The 18,712-nt window shown below is 41.7% G+C and overlaps 2 protein-coding genes across 6 annotated transcripts in view; both read left to right on the top strand.

Annotated features, from left to right (window-relative positions):
• TMC7 (transmembrane channel like 7) overlaps positions 1 to 10,003 on the top strand; it is a 51,999-nt gene extending 41,996 nt beyond the window's left edge. For all 3 annotated transcript variants that reach the window (XM_045819516.1, XM_045819518.1, XM_045819515.1), the window contains exons 13-16: positions 1,248 to 1,378; positions 3,610 to 3,765; positions 6,486 to 6,564; positions 7,958 to 10,003. In XM_045819516.1, the coding sequence (XP_045675472.1) occupies positions 1,248 to 1,378; positions 3,610 to 3,765; positions 6,486 to 6,564; positions 7,958 to 8,023 (432 nt within the window). In that variant the 3' untranslated portion in view covers positions 8,024 to 10,003. The remainder of the gene's footprint in view (positions 1 to 1,247; positions 1,379 to 3,609; positions 3,766 to 6,485; positions 6,565 to 7,957) is intronic.
• Positions 10,004 to 13,603: 3,600 nt separating this feature from the next.
• The window catches only part of COQ7 (coenzyme Q7, hydroxylase), a 26,098-nt gene continuing 20,989 nt past the window's right edge, over positions 13,604 to 18,712 (top strand). For all 3 annotated transcript variants that reach the window (XM_045819521.1, XM_045819519.1, XM_045819520.1), the window contains exons 1-2: positions 13,604 to 13,738; positions 17,567 to 17,745. In XM_045819521.1, coding sequence (XP_045675477.1) covers positions 13,666 to 13,738; positions 17,567 to 17,745 — 252 coding nt within the window. In that variant the 5' untranslated portion in view covers positions 13,604 to 13,665. The remainder of the gene's footprint in view (positions 13,739 to 17,566; positions 17,746 to 18,712) is intronic.

Below are 18,712 nucleotides of genomic sequence, written 5' to 3'. Positions count from 1 at the left end.
AATACTTTTTTAAAATTATATTTTATTGTTTATGCTATTATAGTTGTCCCCACTTCCCCCCTCCTTTACCTGCCTCCACCTAGCCCCACTCCCAGGCAATGCCCACACTGTGGTCCATTTCCTTGGGTCACGTATATATGTTCTTTGGCTAATCCCTTCACCTTCTTTCATCCAATCCCCTCTCACTCCTCCCCTCTGACAGCTGTCAGTCATGTATCTATGCCTCTGTTTCTATTTCGTTCATTAGATTCCACATATAAATGAGATCACATGGGAGTTGTCTTTTTCTGACTTGGCTTGTTTCATTTAGTATAATAGTCTCCAGGTCTATCCATGCTGTCCCAAAAGGTAAAATTTCCCTTTTTTACTGGGGCACAGTGTTCCATTGTGTAAATGTACCACAGTTTTTTAATCCACACATCTACCAACGGGCACTTAAGCTGTTTCCAGAACTTGGCTATTGTAAATAGCACTGCGATAAACATAGGGATGCATATATTCTTTTGAATTGGTGTTTTGGGATTCTTAGGATGTATTCCCAGAAGTGGAATCACTAGGTCAAAAGGCAGTTTTATTTTTGTTTTTTGAGGAACCTCCATACTGTTTTCCACAATGGCTGCACCAGTCTGCATTACCACCAACAGTGCACTAGGGTTCCCTTTTCTCCATGCCCTCACCAGCACTTATTGTTTGATGCTTTTTTAATGACGACCATTCTGACAGGTGTGAGGTGATGTCTCATTGTGGTTTCAATTTGCATCTGATCATTTGTGATGTTGATAATTTTTTTCATATGTCTCTGGGCTACTTTTATGTCCTCTAAAAAATACTTAAAAAAAAACAACTTAAATGAGATCATACAGGACAGGGTGCTGAAATCTACTCTTTCATTTCACAGCACCACATAGGATATAAAGCTTGCTTCCCCATCTTTTCTAGGGGCTACGTGGTATTCTGTTGTGTGGGTGTGATTTAACCTTTAAGGACCGCTCCCCCATAGCCATTTTTGTTGCTTCCAGTTCAATTATTCCCTGTTATCAACACCTGTAGCAGTAAACATCCACACACGTGTATTTTATCCCAGTGTTGGGGTCTGGATTATATATCTTTCATTTTGATCTATATTGCAACTGCCCTCTAGAAAGGTTAGACAATTCACATTCCCACTATAATGCTTCAATGTGCTGTGCCCGTTTATCCTCACAGAAGCTGAACTCCTAACTTTCCCTTTCTTTCTCTCCCCTTAGATCAGTCTTCTTTATACCTGCAGACCTTCCCCGAGGCAGTTCAGAGCATCCAATTCTAATTTCTTCTTCCTGTTGGTGCTGTTAATTGGCCTGTGTTTGGCGATAATACCACTGACAATCAGCATGGCACAGTAAGTATCACTTTGTTTCCTAAAACATTTCTCTGCTTCTTGACATGGTTCTCTTCTCTGTTAAAGGGCCCAGTGCATTTTCTATGGGCTCTCCTAACAGTGCACCACTTGCAGTGGTCTGGTCAGTAAGTTGCTCCTGGCTTAGCCAGGCCCACCCTTGTTTTGGAAGCTCCCTCTGGTTGCTGGAAAGTCTTGGTCCACTTCAGAACTTGGGCTCACTGGGCGGCCATTATTTTTGAGAATGCCAGTTGGGTCTGTCCTATTCAGCTCCCTTTTCCTGAGACTTCTCTTCTAGTTCCCTTTTAGATTGTTTCTGATTATGAAAATAATGCATGGTCATTGTAGAAAACTTGGGAGTATACAGAAAAACAGAAAGAAGCAGGAAGTCACCCATGTTCCTGGCACTTTGGTTGAGGGTTTGCACTTAGTGAACATTTATTTATTTAACACCTTCTATGAGCCAAGCAGTGTGCTAGATGCTAGGGGTATAAAGACATTTAACATACAAATGTTAATGTAGAAATGTAGAGTCTGGTGTGGAATTTGGAAAAAGCAGAATGCTCAGGGCTAAGGATCACAAGTTGAGGTTTCAAGCCCTGGTGATCTCACTCCCCAGCTATGTTATCATTTATACCAGAGGCCAGCAAACCTTTTCTGTAATGGGCAAAAGAGAAGTAATTTAGACTTTGTGGGCCATCTAGTGTTTATAAGCAGCTGTAGACAATATATAAACTAGTGAACATGACTGTGTTCCAATAAAACTTTCTTTATAACAAAACAGGTGACAGGCCAGATTTGGCCCATGGACAAAGTCTGATGACTTACACTGCCATGGGATTTCTTTCCTTCATCTTTAAATTAAAATCCTTAAGTTTTGAATCTGTTTCTCACATTTTTTAAATTAACTTGAATATATATATTTTTATTTTTTTTTAGTAATATATATAAAAATTCAAATAGTACAAAAGAATGTGAACTAAAGGGAAAAAAATTACTCTTTATCTTCACCTCTTAGTCCCACTCTGCAAAGGTAACCACTGTTAACATTTTATGAATACTTCTAGAAATTCATTATGAACAATATATTAAAAAAAGTACATATGGAATAATACTATAATCCTGTTTGGTAGCTTATTTTTTCCCTTTATTTTATATTGTGCCATTATCCATGCCAATGCATGTAGAACTCTCGTTCTTTTAAAATATCTTTTAGCTTTGATTTTTTAAATATAATATATTCACATGGCACAAAATCCATGAAGTATAAAAGAGTATATGGTAGAAAGTTCATCTTCCAGTCCTGTTTCCCAGCTACGCACTTAGTTTCTCTCTGGGAGACAGCCATTTCTACGCGTGCCTCTGTCTCAGGGGCTCTTGAGTATTCCACTGTATAAATGGATCGTAAGTTGTTCATCCATTTCCCTCAAATAACATGTAGGTTGTTTTCAGGAACTTATTTTTATCTGTAAAAATAGGATTATAATGGAAAACTTTCTACACAGAACTTTGTAATGTGGATGTAGGCAATTTTTTGTAGGGCTTAATTTAATTTTTTCCATCATAATTTTATTTTTTCTCTACTTTGTAGTTTGAAAAATTTCAAATCTGTGGAAGAGTTGAAGAAATAGCCACAATGAAAACTCATATACCCTTCAAATGGATGTCCCACTTTGCTACATTTGCTTGACCATTTGAAATTAAGTTGTAGGCATCCTGACGTTCGTCCCTACACATTTGAGCACGCAGGTCCTAAAGATAAGGACACAGTAACATTGTCATGCCTAAGAAAATACTAACATCATTTCAAATTTCTCCAATTGTCCCCTAATAGTCTTTCATAGCTTTATTTTAAAATGAGAATCTTTCAAATTTTATCCACTGCTCTTGGTTATGTGTTTTTAGTCTATTTTAATCTTTGATTTTTTGAAGAGTCCAGGCCAGTTTCCTCATTTCTAAATAAGAGACTGGACAATAGAATCCTCACATTCTGCATTTGTCTGTTTGTTTTCTCATGGTTTCATTTAACTTTGTTCAGTCTGAAATTCCTGCAAATTGGAAGTTGGGTCTAGAGATTTGATGAAATTTCAGGGTATTTATGACCAGAATATTCCGGAAGGCCATGAGGTCAGGCAATTCCTCATGAGTTACTATTAAAGTCTGTGGGTGTGAGAGGAGGAGCTCTCAGCCTCGGAGCACATCTCACCTGAGCTCCTCGATCTGTGTTCTGGCAGCATCCCTTCCTCGAAAGCTTGTGGGCCGTTCACCAACTTCAACACCAGCTGGGAGGTGGTTCCCCAGAAGGTGAGCACCTTCCCTGGCTCCCTGCAGTCCCTGGTGCACAGCATCACGTCGGAGGCCTTTGCAGTACCTTTCTTCATGATCATCTGGTGAGTGAGAACCACCTGGACCCCTGTATTTCCCACTGCAGCATGTGGGCTTCCCTCCACTGGGAAATGGGAGCTCACCTGCTACACTTGGCACTTTAGATGTTACTGAGCCTCTCTGAGCCTTGCTTTCTCATCTCCAAAATGGGTATCATAATTGTAATTCTTTTAGAGGATCATTGAGCCGGTACAGTAAGATCCCACATATAAGGCACTTAGCCCTGTGCTTGACTTATAAAAACCTAATAAATGTTGCCTATTATTATTATTAATTATTCACAAAATCACTTGCTTTTTGAAAAGGAAACTGATTGCCATGGGCAGGTGGCTCAGTTAGTTGGAGTGTCGTCCCACCCACCAAAAGACTGTGGGTTCAGTTCCCCGTCAGGGCACATACCTAGGTTGCGAGTTCAATCCTTAGTCAGGGTGTATATGGGAGGTAACCAGTCCATGTTTCTCTCTCCCTTAACTTTCCTCCCTTTCTTAAAAAATAAAAAATCAATGTATCCTCGGGCAAGGATTAAAAAAAAGAACAGAAAAAGAAACTGATTATTGAGCAGAGAAAGGAGCATCAACTTCAGCCTTGGCTCTACCACTTACAACTGTGTGGCCTTGGCTTATCGCATATATATTGTTTTGGAGCCTCCATTTCCTCACCTGGAAAATGGGGATAAGAATGGCACATGCCTGAAAAGGTTGTGAGAAGCAGGACCTGTGGTAACACACATAAAGTGCTTAGCAGAGGACCTGACCCTTAAAGGCTCAGTAAATAACAGGTGTTACATGCAAGGGTGATGAGGGTCTTTGTTGCAGTGATTCACACTGAGCACTAAAGTAATTCTAATAAAAAATGTATATTGAGGGCTATGTGCTGGGCCTTGTTCTAATTACAGTGGATCCTCATTATTCACAGTTTCCTTTTTTCCCTTTTTTTTCCTGTCAGTATGCCCACTCACTAAAAGGTTTTTGAGATCTCAAAATCAGTACTTGCAGCAGTTTTCATGGTCATTTGTGGACACACACAGAGTAGGGGAAAATTTGAGTCTCCTGACACGCACTGTCCTAGTTCGTTCACGCTGCTATACCAAAATGCCATGGACCAGGTGACTTATAAACAACAGAAATTTATTTCTCACAGTCCTGGAGCCTGGAAGTCCAAGATCAGGGTGCCAAATAGTTGCATGACCCTCTTCCAGCTTACAAACTTCTCACTGTGTCTTCACAAGACAGAAGGGACCGGGGAGCTCTCTGGGTCCCTTTTATCAGGGCACTAATCCAAATATGAAGGTCCACCTTCACGACATAATCTCCTCCCAAAGACCCCAACTTCTAACACTGTCACATCAGAGGTTTGTGTTCCAACATGTGAATTTAAGGGGGACACAGATATTCAGACCATAGCATGCACCTTTCCAGCTGAGGTCGAACAAGGCTGTAGGTATACTGCTGTCTTGTTTTAGTTCTCATGCCTGTAAGCAAGAGTCTTTTTTTTTTTTTTGCAGTCTACTTAGTGCCATGTTTCCTGCATTTAATGCTTTTGGTTGGTGATTTCACTGTTTGAAATGGCCCCGAATGTAGTACAGAAATACTGTCTATTATTACTAAGTGCAAGAAGGCTGTGATGTGCTTTACAGAGAAAATATGCACATTAGGTGAGCTTCATTCAGTCATGAGTTACACTGCTGTTAGCTGTTAAGTTCAATGTTAATGAATATTAAATAAGGTGTCCTTAATCAGAAACAAGGTTATGTGTTGATAACCTTTCTCAATAAACAAGAAACATAAGACAAGTTATCCACCAGTTGACAAACATGTTGTGACTGCTCATAGGAACCTAAGCCTGTATTTCCCTTAAGGACATTGGTTCAGAATCCACTAATTCAGTGTTCCTGGAGACTTTATAGACTATAACTGCCACAAATAACTGGAGTTTATTGTAGTTTACATGTGCTAACTCATGAAATCATCACAATTGCCCTATGATGTAGACAATATTACAGTAAGACACCGCCATAATGCAAGAAGTGGGCCAAAAAATTCATTTCTTAAAGGCAGGATCCCTTTGATGAGATTAATAAAATGACCTGGGAGAGCTGTGCAGCCAACAAGCCTAGAATTCCGAGGACCCTGGGATTCAGCTACTCCATCCTAATTCGTTCACCCCAGCTGTGGTTTGGCTGGTACCCTGTGGTGCTGGTTACCTGATCTGGCTTCAGCATCTTCGGAGACCATTCTTGTCCTGGGTCAAGGGGACTTCCAGAAGAGTACCATTGATATCAGTGATTCCAGTGGCCCTCATTTCCTCAGCCCTGTCTGGGGAGGTGCACAGGAACCACCTCCCCTTCATGCAATGAACTTTCGGGCTATTTTCCTCCACTTGCCCCACTCATCAAAGATAATATCTTCAATCACCCTCCATTTGAGATGTAGGGCTACAGAGAAAACAGGAGCCAATGGCCAATTGCTTTTGTTCAAAATTGTGTTATCTTAAGCTTGATATCACTGGATTTTACTGTATTGTCCCCATTTTACATATGAGAAAACTGAAGCCAGAGAGACTCCACAATGATCATTCACCCCTTTATCTGTTTCTGATGCCCTCTGCTTGGAAGACGTGTGGGTTTTCTTTTTCTAATGAGTAAAACAGGCAAAACTTGGGTTGTTATTCTAGTGGCCTTCCAATGGTACAAACTCCCTAGTGACCACTCCACCTTGTGTTGCAGCCTCATCATGTTTTACTTCATCGCCCTGGCTGGGGCACACAAGCGCGTGGTCGCCCAGCTCCGAGAGCAGCTGTCCCTGGTAAGGAAGCATGCTGGTCCAGAGGGTCATGTCTGGGGACATTTCCCCAGGACACCTAACGGAAAATGGCACTTTGCCCAGGAATGACGTGGCCCCCATCACTCTCCCAAAACTATGCTATCAGGCCAGGCCTCCTCCAACTTCATTCATTCAATGACTCATCCATTCCTTCAACATATATTGGGTTGGCCAAAAAGTCTGTTACCTTTTTTCCGTAAAATAAAAGACACATTTTTCATTTTCACCAATAATTTTATTGTTTTGGATGCTTTGAATATATTGGATATCTTCTGCTATTGACTGCTAGTGGGTAGAGGCCAGGGGTGCTGCTAAATATCTTCCATTGCATCAGACAGCCCCACAGCAAAGGATTACTTGGCCAAAATGTCAATAGTAGCAAGAAACTTTGCAAACCACTTTTGACACAATCAGTCACACCTTCTCCACACACTGCACAGATCTTTTTTTTTTTTTGCATTTCAGTTGCATTTTTACCTTTCTTGAAATAGTAAAGTGTAATACATCAAAATATTGCATCTATTCTTCCATCTTCAATATTAAAATGGCTGCACAAAAATTCACCAATTTTGATAAGTTTTTTAAAATGCATGCTGATATGAAAGTTGTTGCAATACAATCTAACGACATTATTTTGAATGAAGTTAAAGATACCTAAGTGCTACTAGAGCCATCATGTGGAAAAAAACAAGTGAACTTTTTGTCCAACCCAGTATAAGCACTATCTGCGCCTCATACTGTGCGGGGATACAGTGGTGATAAGGGAGAAAAGACTGATAAGTAGTTAAAGAAAAACGATAAATTCTGATAGCAATAACTAATGTGAAGATAATACAAACGAGGTAGAGCTACAAATGGGCCATTTGCTGCTGTTAGATGTTGGCCACTGAAGGCCTCTTTGAGGAGGTGACTGATATTGCAGTTGAGCCTTGAGTGATGAGAAGGAGCCAATTATGGGAAATTTGGGGATGAGAATAACAGGCAGAGTACAGAGACGGAATGAGCTGGGCATTCCTGGGGGCGGAGGGGGGAGGCGAGGGCAGTGTGGCCGGAGAGGCAAGATGATGCTGGAATTGCAGCCAGGGGCTCAGCATAGCCTGACAGCTCTGCTCAGAAGTTTGGGTATAATTCTGAGGGTGATGGGAAGCCACTGGAGGGTGTAAAGTAGAAGTCTGATGTACATTTTTGAAAGGTCATTGGCCACTCTGTGAAGAAGGGGCTGTGCAGTGAAAGAGAGACCAGTCTAGAAGCCATTACAATCGTCCGGCCTTTAACATCCTCAGCCTCATGTCTGATAAGTTATTTATTAGGTTGAAGTAATGATATTTGTTTCCAACTATGTTGAATGGACCCTTGACTCTATTTCTTTTTTTAGGAAAGTCGTGACAAGCGTTACCTGATCCAGAAACTAACAGAAGCCCAGAGGGATGTGAGGAACTGACTAGAATAATGGTGAAGATGTTGCTGCGTGTTGCTTATAAGCTGACTTAGTGACCTGCTGAGCCTACAAAGTCCACCTGGGTTTTAAGCAAAATTTTTTAAAATATATTTTTTTCTGGAGTTTGGGCCTTTCCTGAGGGTGGCTCCACATGTGCAGCTGCAGTGGCCGTGTTTACGTGACCCCACTCCTACTTAGGGCGTCAGCAATTTAGAAAAGCAGGTTCAAAACCAAGTCTTTGCCTGTTGACCAGCCACTCAGTGACTATGAAAAACTGAGTTAGAAAGCCATTTAAGCTTTTACACCAAAAAAATGGAAGAGAGAACTTACAGACTTTTAAGAGCTTATTTGTTTTGTCTTTTAAAGTTAACTGTAGAGGTCATCTGTTCTTGAAGCTAGGGTAGCTCTTTTAAACCAGGTCCTAGGGGTTGAGGCTGAGAAGTGTTCTTTAAGAAGGTGACCCTTAAGTGGTGACCCTTTTATATGGTTCTGTAGACTTGAAATGAAGGTGTTTTCTTTTAATGAAGAGAAAACCTTGAATCATGGATTTTGGACCAGATGGTGGAAACATGGAGAGGATGGCTATGTAATTTTCAGTGACATGGTAGTAATATGAGAAAAGCCATTCCTGCTGTGTGAGTTAGAGTCTCTGAATGCCCTAGATTACACCTGCTGAGGAGTGCTGCCGCAGGATGGCAGTGTTGACTTCTTAGCTGCAGCCTTATTTATTACTAAGGGGCAAGCTGCCTTTAAGGGGCTGGATAGCCACAAGCTTCAGTACCCTTCCAGTCCTGAGTTTGGAGACTTGGCAGAGGGCCCAGCACCATGAAATCAAGAGGCAAAGTTTGTCTTCCAAATACCATTTCCAAACTTCCTGCACTGAGGTCTCTATTTCTGAAGGACACTACACATTTCAGAGCCAGGCTGAAAAAAGGCTGTTGAGTATTTATTTGAGTTGTGGGTTTACATGCATAAGTGTTTGAGAATGTGGGTTGCAGCTCTGCCTGTTAATCAGATCAGCCTGTGCAGGTGTACCCAATTAGACCAATATTCATATTGGTTTCTTAGACACACATATCCAAATTGTTAAGGGCTGAAAATTTAAACACAAGTGCCTTTATGTCACAAAACATGCAGAGTACCTCTTAAGATTTTCATTATAGTATAAACTGTATGCAATAAATACCTCATCATAAGCTTTCTAAAATTGACAGGGATGAACTTTTAAATATAAGCCTAAGTTATTGTTTAATGTAATAAGGTTTAATTTTTATATCTTCAGATCGTTTCCAAAGTACTTTAGTTTTACAACGGACCTTCTGAGGATGCCTTCCTTTCACTGACTCTGAACCTTTCATGAGGGTAGCCTGGAATTTAATGTTGGTGCAGGTTTTGAAAGCTGTTGCTGTTAGGAATCTTTTCCACCCCCTCCACCCCTCATTAGGAAGAAAATGACTCTGCTCTGGGAAGCCAACCATGCATACTACAGCTTATGCATTGCTCTATACTGTCCCTTTGCCAGGCCATTTACTTTCCTTCCACAAAGTTAGCATTAACATGGGGTATTTTTGTACCTGTGAGACCAATGAGATTTTCAAGCTTTTTCTCTCTTAAGGTTTATGACTTCCTAAGTCTAAAGACTAGTCTCATAGAATTCTGAGTAAACAAAAGTTCATTCCACCCTTACTTTGAAAAACTTCCAATTTGGGGCATTTCTGCCTAGCGTATTTGTATATATTATATTCTTGCCTTCATCAAGCTTCTGAGGAGAGTCAGATTTTCTGTGTGTGTGTGTGAGAGAGAGTGAGAAATGAAGCTGTTTTTTTCCTTATAAAACTGATACTGAAATATACTAATATATTTGTTTTAGTCAAATGCTGCTAATTTGCATACCTCTTACTTGAACGTTTATATCTATTTTGATAACTTTAATGACTTTAAGTGATGTCTGTGTAATTGCTCAAGTACAGCTCTTGATAACAAATGTGCATGAAAAACTCATTAAAGTCTAAGTTTTTTCAATGCAATTGCATATATTTGAATTCATGGAACTTGTTTGTCAATAATCACATGATCATGTTACCAAACCACCCAGTGGGGGTCCTACCACTTGCTGCCAAACTGTCAAACCTCAGGAGGCAGAGTTCAGTGGAAAGAAAAAGGAATCTTATTTAATGACCACACAATTTGAAATGAGGGCAACTTTCTGCCTCAAAACCCATTCCTTCTAAAATATCCAAAGAAAAATAACACTGCCATCCTCTGCCAGGCCAGACCAGTCTTAGGCTGCACCTGGAATTCCTCTTCCTATTTAAAAGTACTGTCCTTGGGGAAAATCCAGGTGGCTGCAGCATGCTTCCGGTCATCGTCTGCTCTAGGTGTCCTTTGAAGTCTGTGCGCACTGGCTGAAGTTCCAGGTGTGGCGTTCTGCTCCTTCCTTGGCTTCTAGCCAGTCTAGCACTTGCTCCCTGTCTCTTCAGCATTGGCTTGCCAGTGTAGCTATGCTCATGGTCAGGCAGGCCTGCACAGCAATCACTCCAATGGCCATGCAGTCTCCAGGGCCCACCAGCCTAGGAACTCGAGCCCCTGGTGGTTGACTAGACCAGTGAGGGGAGAGGAAAGCAAAGAGTGCAGCATTTCCATGCTCTCCACTTTTTAAAGATGGCCCTCAGAATCCCGAGTGGCGGAAGTAGATAGGAGGGTATGGCCTTCCATCCAGTTACCTCCCTAGCATGACACAGGTGCCCTACACACTTCTTTCTGCTGAGTCATGCCACTGTTGCCCTGGTTGTCAGAGCAATACACACTGGTTCGAGTAGCTGCACTGAGACTGAGGCTGCAGCTCATACACAGTCGTCTGTGCTTCCCAACCCTTCCCTCAGAAATTTCTGCGGGGTTCCCCGTTACAATCGTGGAAAAGTTTAAATTTGTAAAGTTGCACTTTACCTTTTTCTAGAATCAGAGAGAAGTGTATAATTATAGGAAATCATGAGATAAGTGTTTTTAAGTCTCCTTGGCTCTGTTGAAGCTGAAGTGAGGGTTGTTGGGAACTGCCCTGCCTGGTTTCAGGAGCTATAACCCCCCATGGCTAAGGCTGAGTGAGCGACCTTCGACCTTCGGATCAGAAGCCACTAAGGAGACAAAGTTTATCTCCCTGGCAGGAGCGCCACTTCTGCTCCTCTTTCCATAACTGGGCCCCAATGCTTGATCAGTTAGCCAATAACGGGTATGATTCCCCAAGGGGGGAACAACCTCAGACAGGCGTGATCACGTGGAGGCCCCAGGGAAGGACTTGGGGGACCTATGGAGAAAGGGGGTGATGGACCCTCGCCCCTCGGCTTTGACAAAGTCTGAGTACTCATCCTGCCCAGGAGAAGTCTCCTATCTCTTGGCTGCCTTACTTCCCCTGCCTGACTTAATCCTAAAACAATGACAGAGGGCGGTGCAGCCCTGTCCTGGAAAAGGCTGGTTTCCTGGGGTGATCAAGCTTGAGAAGGAATACATAAACTGTGAAACCTGCTTCGCTAAAAATGCTCTTAATTAAATGATAAAGGTCCAGGCAGGAAATGAGTTTGCTTCCCAGAGTTTTGTAGCTGTTAGCTAACAGACCCTGACTTAGAATAGGCCCTCAGAGTTCTTTGTATACTATCTATCATTTGATCCTTACTGCCTGACAATGATTAATAAACTTTACCTGTATTCCTGGGCAAATGAAAAGCCAATAAAAACCCTGTGAAAGAAGGATCAGGGCGCTCTCCTCCTGAGAGAGTGGCCAGGCTGCTCCGAGGCACCCTCCCCTTGAGAGGGTAGCTGTGCTGTCCCTTTTCCTCCACACAGGAATCTGTAGTCCGTGTGAATGTCTCATGTCTCATCCATGATGCCGCAGACACTGCGGGCTGGTGCCTGCGTCAGAGGGTGTGTATGTGTTTTAAAGTTAAAGATGTAAAATTATTTCAAGCGCTCCTGCATCCCACACCCACAGAGGAAACCACTGCTAATGGTGTTTATGCTCCCCCAAAATTATAATACACATTCAAACAGATATATTTATGTGAATGTATAAAATATATATTTCTGAACTTCTCCCTTTTTCTCACATCTTGAAAATCCCTGTAAGTAGTCACCACATTCTTTTTAATAGCTACATAGCATTCCACTACATTAGTATGTGACAAAACTCCAGGGGTTCACTGCTTGGGATTTCTATTCAAGAACAAGATGTGGTCCTGGATGGGTAGCTCAGTTGGTTTGAATATCATCCCAATACTCCAAGGCTGTGGGTTCAATCCTGAGTGAGGTCACATACAAGAAGCAACCAATAAATGCATAAATAAGTAGAATAACAAATTGGTATTTCTCTCTTTACTTTCTTCTCTAAAATCAGTAATTTTCTAAAAGAAAAAGATGTGGTTGTCACAAGGTAGTTTTACTTGCAGCAAGTGAAGGAGACAGGAGGTTCACATTGGAAGGTCTGTCTTGCTGCAGGGAGCCTTAGCTATTCCATACATATAAAGTGTTTGGTTAATTACATGTTGATTTCTTTTTCTTTTTTTTAAGATTTTAAAAATACTTTCAACAGATTTTTTTTCTAATGACTTCATGTTTTAAAGCAGTTTTAAATTTACAGAAGAGCTGCAAGGAAGATACAAAGATTTGTCATAAGCCCCTTACCCGCCCCCCCATGCATAGCCTCCCCGATTTATCAACATCCCCTACTAGAGTGGTGTATTTGTTACAACTGATGGAATTGACACATTGGATATGCATTTTTAAAAGTATGATATATAACTAAATCTCCTCTCCCTATCCCAGACCCCAAGAAACCAATGTGCACTGACATAAGTGCAACCAACAGTAAAGTGGAAACAAAAAATACACGTTCTCTGCACAAAATCCAAAATTGAGAAAAGGACTACAAAGAAATTTGAAATAGTCTGTCAGTCCCCATACCTAGAGATAACACTATTGGCCATGTGGTGAATTTAATTTCAGCATATAATTTCTATTTTGAAGTGGATGTAAAATAAAAAGAGAAAAAGTCTTTTTCCATTTTGGTAAAACAGAAAGTACAATAGTTATACCAATAAATTAATTAATTCATGGTCCTCTTTCCCACAAATCTTTATCCTGTCAGTGGTGGGAAAGGAGTTGGGGGACAGTTACAGGATAGTCATGGGGAGTGTAAAGCACAGCATAGGGAATACAGTCAATAATGTAATAAGTACATATGATGTCGGATGGGTACTAGATTTACCAGGGTGATCACTTTGTAAGTCACATAAATGTCTAATCACGGGGTTGTACACCTTAAACTAACATTGTATGTTGACTATAATTTAAAATAAAAACAATGCAATTTTAAAAAACTTTACACTCGCAATCTTTGAAAGAGCAATTTAGCATTCTCACCTCCATAGCAACCGCAAGCTTTCTCCACTGTGGAAAGTCTAAGTGATTGATAGTGACCGCATCCAATAGAATCTTTTCACTTGCGATTTTTCAACCAATAGAGTGGAAGCAGGGGCGTTTCCACCACTACAAACCTGGGCAGCGACTTCCTAACGTCTGCCTCACGTCATCAGTGTGCGCTAAGGGCACGTTTGGCCCGCGTCGCTCATAGGAGTGGTTGCTTTGTTGTCCCAGCAATGAGCTGTGCCCAGTTAATGGGGTCTTGCTTCCCGTGGCGACTGGGTACGGGCGCCCCGCGGCACCTCTCAGGTAAAACGGGGGCGCAGCCACGGTACTGCGCTGGGCGGGCGAGCCATGGAATTTTCTCCTGGTGTTTGGGCCGGAGAGGTCACGGGGAAGGCGTTCGCATACGTCACAGGGCTGCGACGGCGTGCGACAGCGAGACTGGAACGCTGGGGCGCTGGCAGCGAGGTGGGGCGTGTCTTGCGCCGCGGGAATGTGGAACAAGATTGGGATGGTTTTCTGCTAGGACTTGGTGGGGCAGCCACTTAGGGGTGACGTGTTGGGGAGTTGCACACCTGCCTTCACGTCACTGCAGGCGTGGTCGGAGTTCCTGCCAGAGGACAGTTGGCGACTTTGTTCAGTGCTTCGTGGGTGCCCTCGTTGCCTTCGCTCAGGGTCTTGGCAGGCAAAGAAGTCACGCGACCAGCGTCTGTTTTCCCCTATTTCCACCGCCGAGCCCGTTGGAAATGCAGATTCTCAGGTCCCTCCGGGGGCTGTATCTGTTTGTAGTGTTTTAACAGCCCCCGGAATGAGACATACGTTAGAAAGTTTGAAAAACACCACCGTGGTGGAAGGAACATCGAGTTTTGAGTAGGGAGACTTGAGTGTGTGTCCTGGCTTCTCCTTTGCTCGGTTCATTTGAGCTGCCTCAGAAAATTGTGACGTCGATTTCTCAAATCGTTTATGTACCACCTTCAGGATTTTGCCTTACAGCAATACTGCTTGTATATACTTTTGATTATTAAATGTGTTTTTTCTATAACTGTGTTCCACTTTTAAGTTAAACAACTTCAGGGAAACTAAATCCTGATGGTAAACAGAACACAGCATTGACTACCCCAAATAGAGTAATCATCAAAAGCCATTACGCTGAAAACAAAAAGTTAATAAATTGTTTTAGATACTGTTGCCTACCAAGGCTTGACCATCTCCCCCCACCCCCCTGTCCCCCGTTTAAAAAAAAAAAAGATTAGCTAATGTTAGGAAGGTGTTCAAGATCTGTCAGCCCTAAACAGACCAGTCTCCTTGATTAAGTCAAAAGGATTGGAAGAGAATTTAAGAGAGTAACTCCTACTACATGAGCGTTATTTAGTGTATGTTCATAAGCCACTTAAGATATTCCCATATACCACTTAAAATCTTATAGGTAAAATCATTGGTGTATGTTTCCCACTTTGGAAAACACAAATATAAAATGATACATTTGAGAGCTTCTAGTACTGGCCCTCAAGTTTATTTTTTAAAGTATGTCTCATTACAGGCAAAACTCACAGGATTGTTGAACATGAATTTTAATGCTTTGTTGAGCCAATGAGCACAACAGAGTAAGAATCTTCTTTTTATTTATAAAGTTACCTTGCTTCCTATATCTCATTTTATCTTCATGATAACTCAGTAAGAAAAGTATTTTTCCCTTAAAAAAGAAGTAAGCTAATTATTACCAATATTATATGTAAGAAATGGCAGTTCTGATTTGTCCAAGGTTACACTTGAGATAAGACACATTATCTGACTCTAGCTCTGTGCCTTTTCTATGGTCCCTCCATAAGAGATTGTGAAAAGACAGAAATGGCAAATATTATAACTCAATCCTCCATATTACCCCCCATCCCAAATCATTTATTAGGTGCCTAAATCTGAAAAGGTGGTGTAGTGCTGGAGAACAGTCTAGTATGTTTTTAATATAAATATAATCCTACCCATCAAAAGTCAGCTGTGTGTTTGAACTCATCCTATATACTCAGCCCCTTGCTATTTTTCAGTAAATATATATATTTTTAAATGAGTACTGGGTTGTTTTTAAAGTTCTGTTCCATTGACATGTTTTGGGGTGGGAGTAACAAAGAACAAGCAAACAAGATTATTACAAGAAGTAGAGCCAGCTGGTCATTTCCATTTTAATTCTTGGGCCCCATCATTTTGCAAGGAAGTGAGATTCATGAAAGCACCAGTCCTTGGACTCGGAGGCAGAAACTTGCAAGAGGCCACCTTGACTTTGTCAAATGTCTCAAATTGTGCTCCATATAAAAATATTGCCACAGATGACAGTGACTCATTGTCTGAAGGCACGGAACTGAGTCGTACATTATACTTGGCAGAACTTGGAGTCCTCTTGAGTCAAATATGCTCAGTGAGATAGAGCAGGTTGTGCAGAGGAGTAGATCAAAGCTGGGTCACAGTACTTCACACCTCCATGTCCACAGTACTGTGTTAAGAGCAAGGCATTTTAAACTCCACTTGACCAAAAAGTTGAAATGCAGAACAACCCCAAGTCCCACTAGGTCTACTCCATCATCTTGTGTCCAAAGCACTCAAGCCTTTTTTTTTTTTTAATTTTGATGTTTTATTGTTTGTGTTGTTACAGATGTCCCATTTTTCCCCCTTCATCCCCCTCCACCCAGCCTGCTCCCCGCTTCCACAGTCAATCCCCACACCATGTCCATGTGTCCTTCGTGTATGTTCTTTAACTAGTCCCTTCACCTTCTTTCAATTAGTCCCCACTAGCCCCCTCCCCTCTTACAGCTGTCAGTCTGTTCCATGATTCCATGCCTCTGGTTCTATCCTGCTCATTAGTTTATTTTGTTCTTTAGATTCCTCTTATAAGTGAGATCATATGATATTTGTCCTTCATAGACTGACTTATTTCACTTAGCACTCAAACTTTTTAATGAAAAAACCACAGATGTACCCAAAATGAAAATTTCTACACATTTTCTGGGTGTTGAAGTTAGCCTCAATGAAAAGTATCTATTAAAGACGTGGTTGTCATATATAATCTTTGGAACACATCTCAAGATAATATCAATACAGGTCAAAGTTCACATTATAAACAAAATAGTCTCTCTCTCAGTCTCCATTTCCATATCTGCAAAATGAGGTTAAAATACCTTACACACCTAGACACACTACAAAACCCTTTTCTTAATGGGAAAAACTTTCGGCATGCTATCATACAAGGCTCAGAGAATACTGTCCAGGTGTTAGCAGATTTTTAAAAACAAAATCAAATCTGTCCTTAAGAATTTGTTTTGAAGGCAAGACTAATTCAGCTGAATCAGTTATGTACCATAATGAGATGAAACCTAAGTTCTAAGGCTTATTTTTCTTTCTTTTTTTTTAAGTTTTATTTATTTATTTTTAGAAAGGGAAGGGAGGGAGAAAGAGAGAGAGAGAGAAACATCAATGTGCGGTTGCTGGGGGCCGTGGCCTGCAACCCAGGCATGTGCCCTGACTGGGAATTGAATCTGCGATGCTTTGGTTCGCAGCCCATGCTCAATCCACTGAGCTACGCCAGCCAGGGCTTAAGGCTTATTTTTCAAAATAAGATACCCATGGATGCAGGTGTTTTAAGAGAACTTCATTCTATGGTTCTCAACTTTGGCTGCAAAGATTTGTGCACAGAGCTTTTTAAAAATATCAGTGCCCCCCTCCCAGAAATTGACTGGGGAGGAGCATTCATGGTTTTGAAAGCTCTCTAGAAGGTTCTGTGCAGCCAGGGTTGGGAATGAAGCAGGCCAGGAGGGATGGGTGAGCTGGAGAACCATGCCTAGACCTAGAGTTCGCTGCCACATTAACTGCCAGGAGAGAAGGCAGGCTTAGAATTTCCAAATGTTCATGTGCTTAAAGTGAAACTAGAAGTCCAGATACAGTATTTAGCTAAGCTCTTCTGTTTTAACTGTAGGTAACTAATAAACAAACAAAACGAAACACTGCAGGATAAACAACATACTTAAGGGCATGTTAACCCTCAGGGAACTCATTTGCTACCTTTGTTCTAAGGTGCCCCTTCTGTCTGTAAAAAGAGACATCTCAGTTTTACTTGAGAGTAATGAAGAATAAACACTTGTATTGCAGCTTATGGAAGAAGAATCAGTGTCAGATTTTGCAGCTCAGGACTGACTTTAAACAAGATCAATCGGGCAGCTGTGGACCGAATCATACGGGTGGATCATGCAGGTGAATACGGAGCAAACCGCATTTATGCAGGACAGATGGCCGTCCTGGGTCGCACAAGTGTCGGGCCAGTCATCCAGGTGGGTGCTGCTTTATCTCTTTCAGCTTGGTCTACTGAACAGGGCTTAGGGGGTGAGAACCCAAAGACCTTCAAGTAATAAATTACTTTAGGTTATGTCTTCTCAGGGGATTTACTCTTTGTCCCCCAAACAAGTGGAAATTGGATATTGGGGAGAGAGGAGTAAAAAGCATGTTCTTTTTATGTATGGAGCACAGATGAGCATCTAGTACATAAACAGATATACGGTCTATAGTATTAACTTTTCATGTGAGGATGGATGATCATGAAAATGAGGTTGAGAATCACCACATTAGGTAAAAGTACCAGTTGCTGAGAGGTTGCCTCCTGCCCTCAGTGCAGCCCAGTGGAGGTATTTTATACTGAGAGGCAGAGGAAGAGACCTGGGCTTTATAATCACACAGACCCAGTTTCACATTCCAGCTCTCCCACTTCCTCCCTCTGTGACCTTGGAGAAGTGACATAACCTCTGTGTCTTCATTTCCACACCTGCAAAATGGGCTGATAACACCCACCTCACTGGGTTTTGGTAGGTGTTATGGTAAGGAATAAATGAGCTGGTATAGAGCAGCTGATACCATGCCTGGCATGTAACAGACACTTAGCACAAGTTAAATTGCCTTTTCTGAGTGTTCAGGCAAGTTACTTAACCTCTCTATGCCTTCCTTTCTTCATCCGTATAATGCCGGTAACAGTTTGTCCTTCACAAAGCAGTTGGGCAGCTTCAGTGAGTTGCCTATCTGAAACTGTTTGACAGCGCCTGGCACTTAGGAAGTGCTGTGTGTTAGCTGTTATTATCATTCTCTCTTTCTCCTTTGATGTATGATACTTACATGCTAGCAATCTGGAAGGAAATCACACAATAGCTGATATTCTGCCCTCCTAATTTTGAAAGAGCTAACCATCACATTTCTCATGAGTATGGAGCCTCATCTTTTAACAGGCACTTTGTGGGTCTGAGGCGCTTC

Source organism: Phyllostomus hastatus, unplaced genomic scaffold, assembly GCF_019186645.2.
Source record: "Phyllostomus hastatus isolate PE091 unplaced genomic scaffold, TTU_PhHast_1.1 phas_scaffold_385, whole genome shotgun sequence".
Lineage (NCBI taxonomy): Eukaryota > Metazoa > Chordata > Mammalia > Chiroptera > Phyllostomidae > Phyllostomus > Phyllostomus hastatus.
Note: the sequence above shows the minus strand (reverse complement) of the source record. Positions and strands in the feature narration are given on the sequence as shown.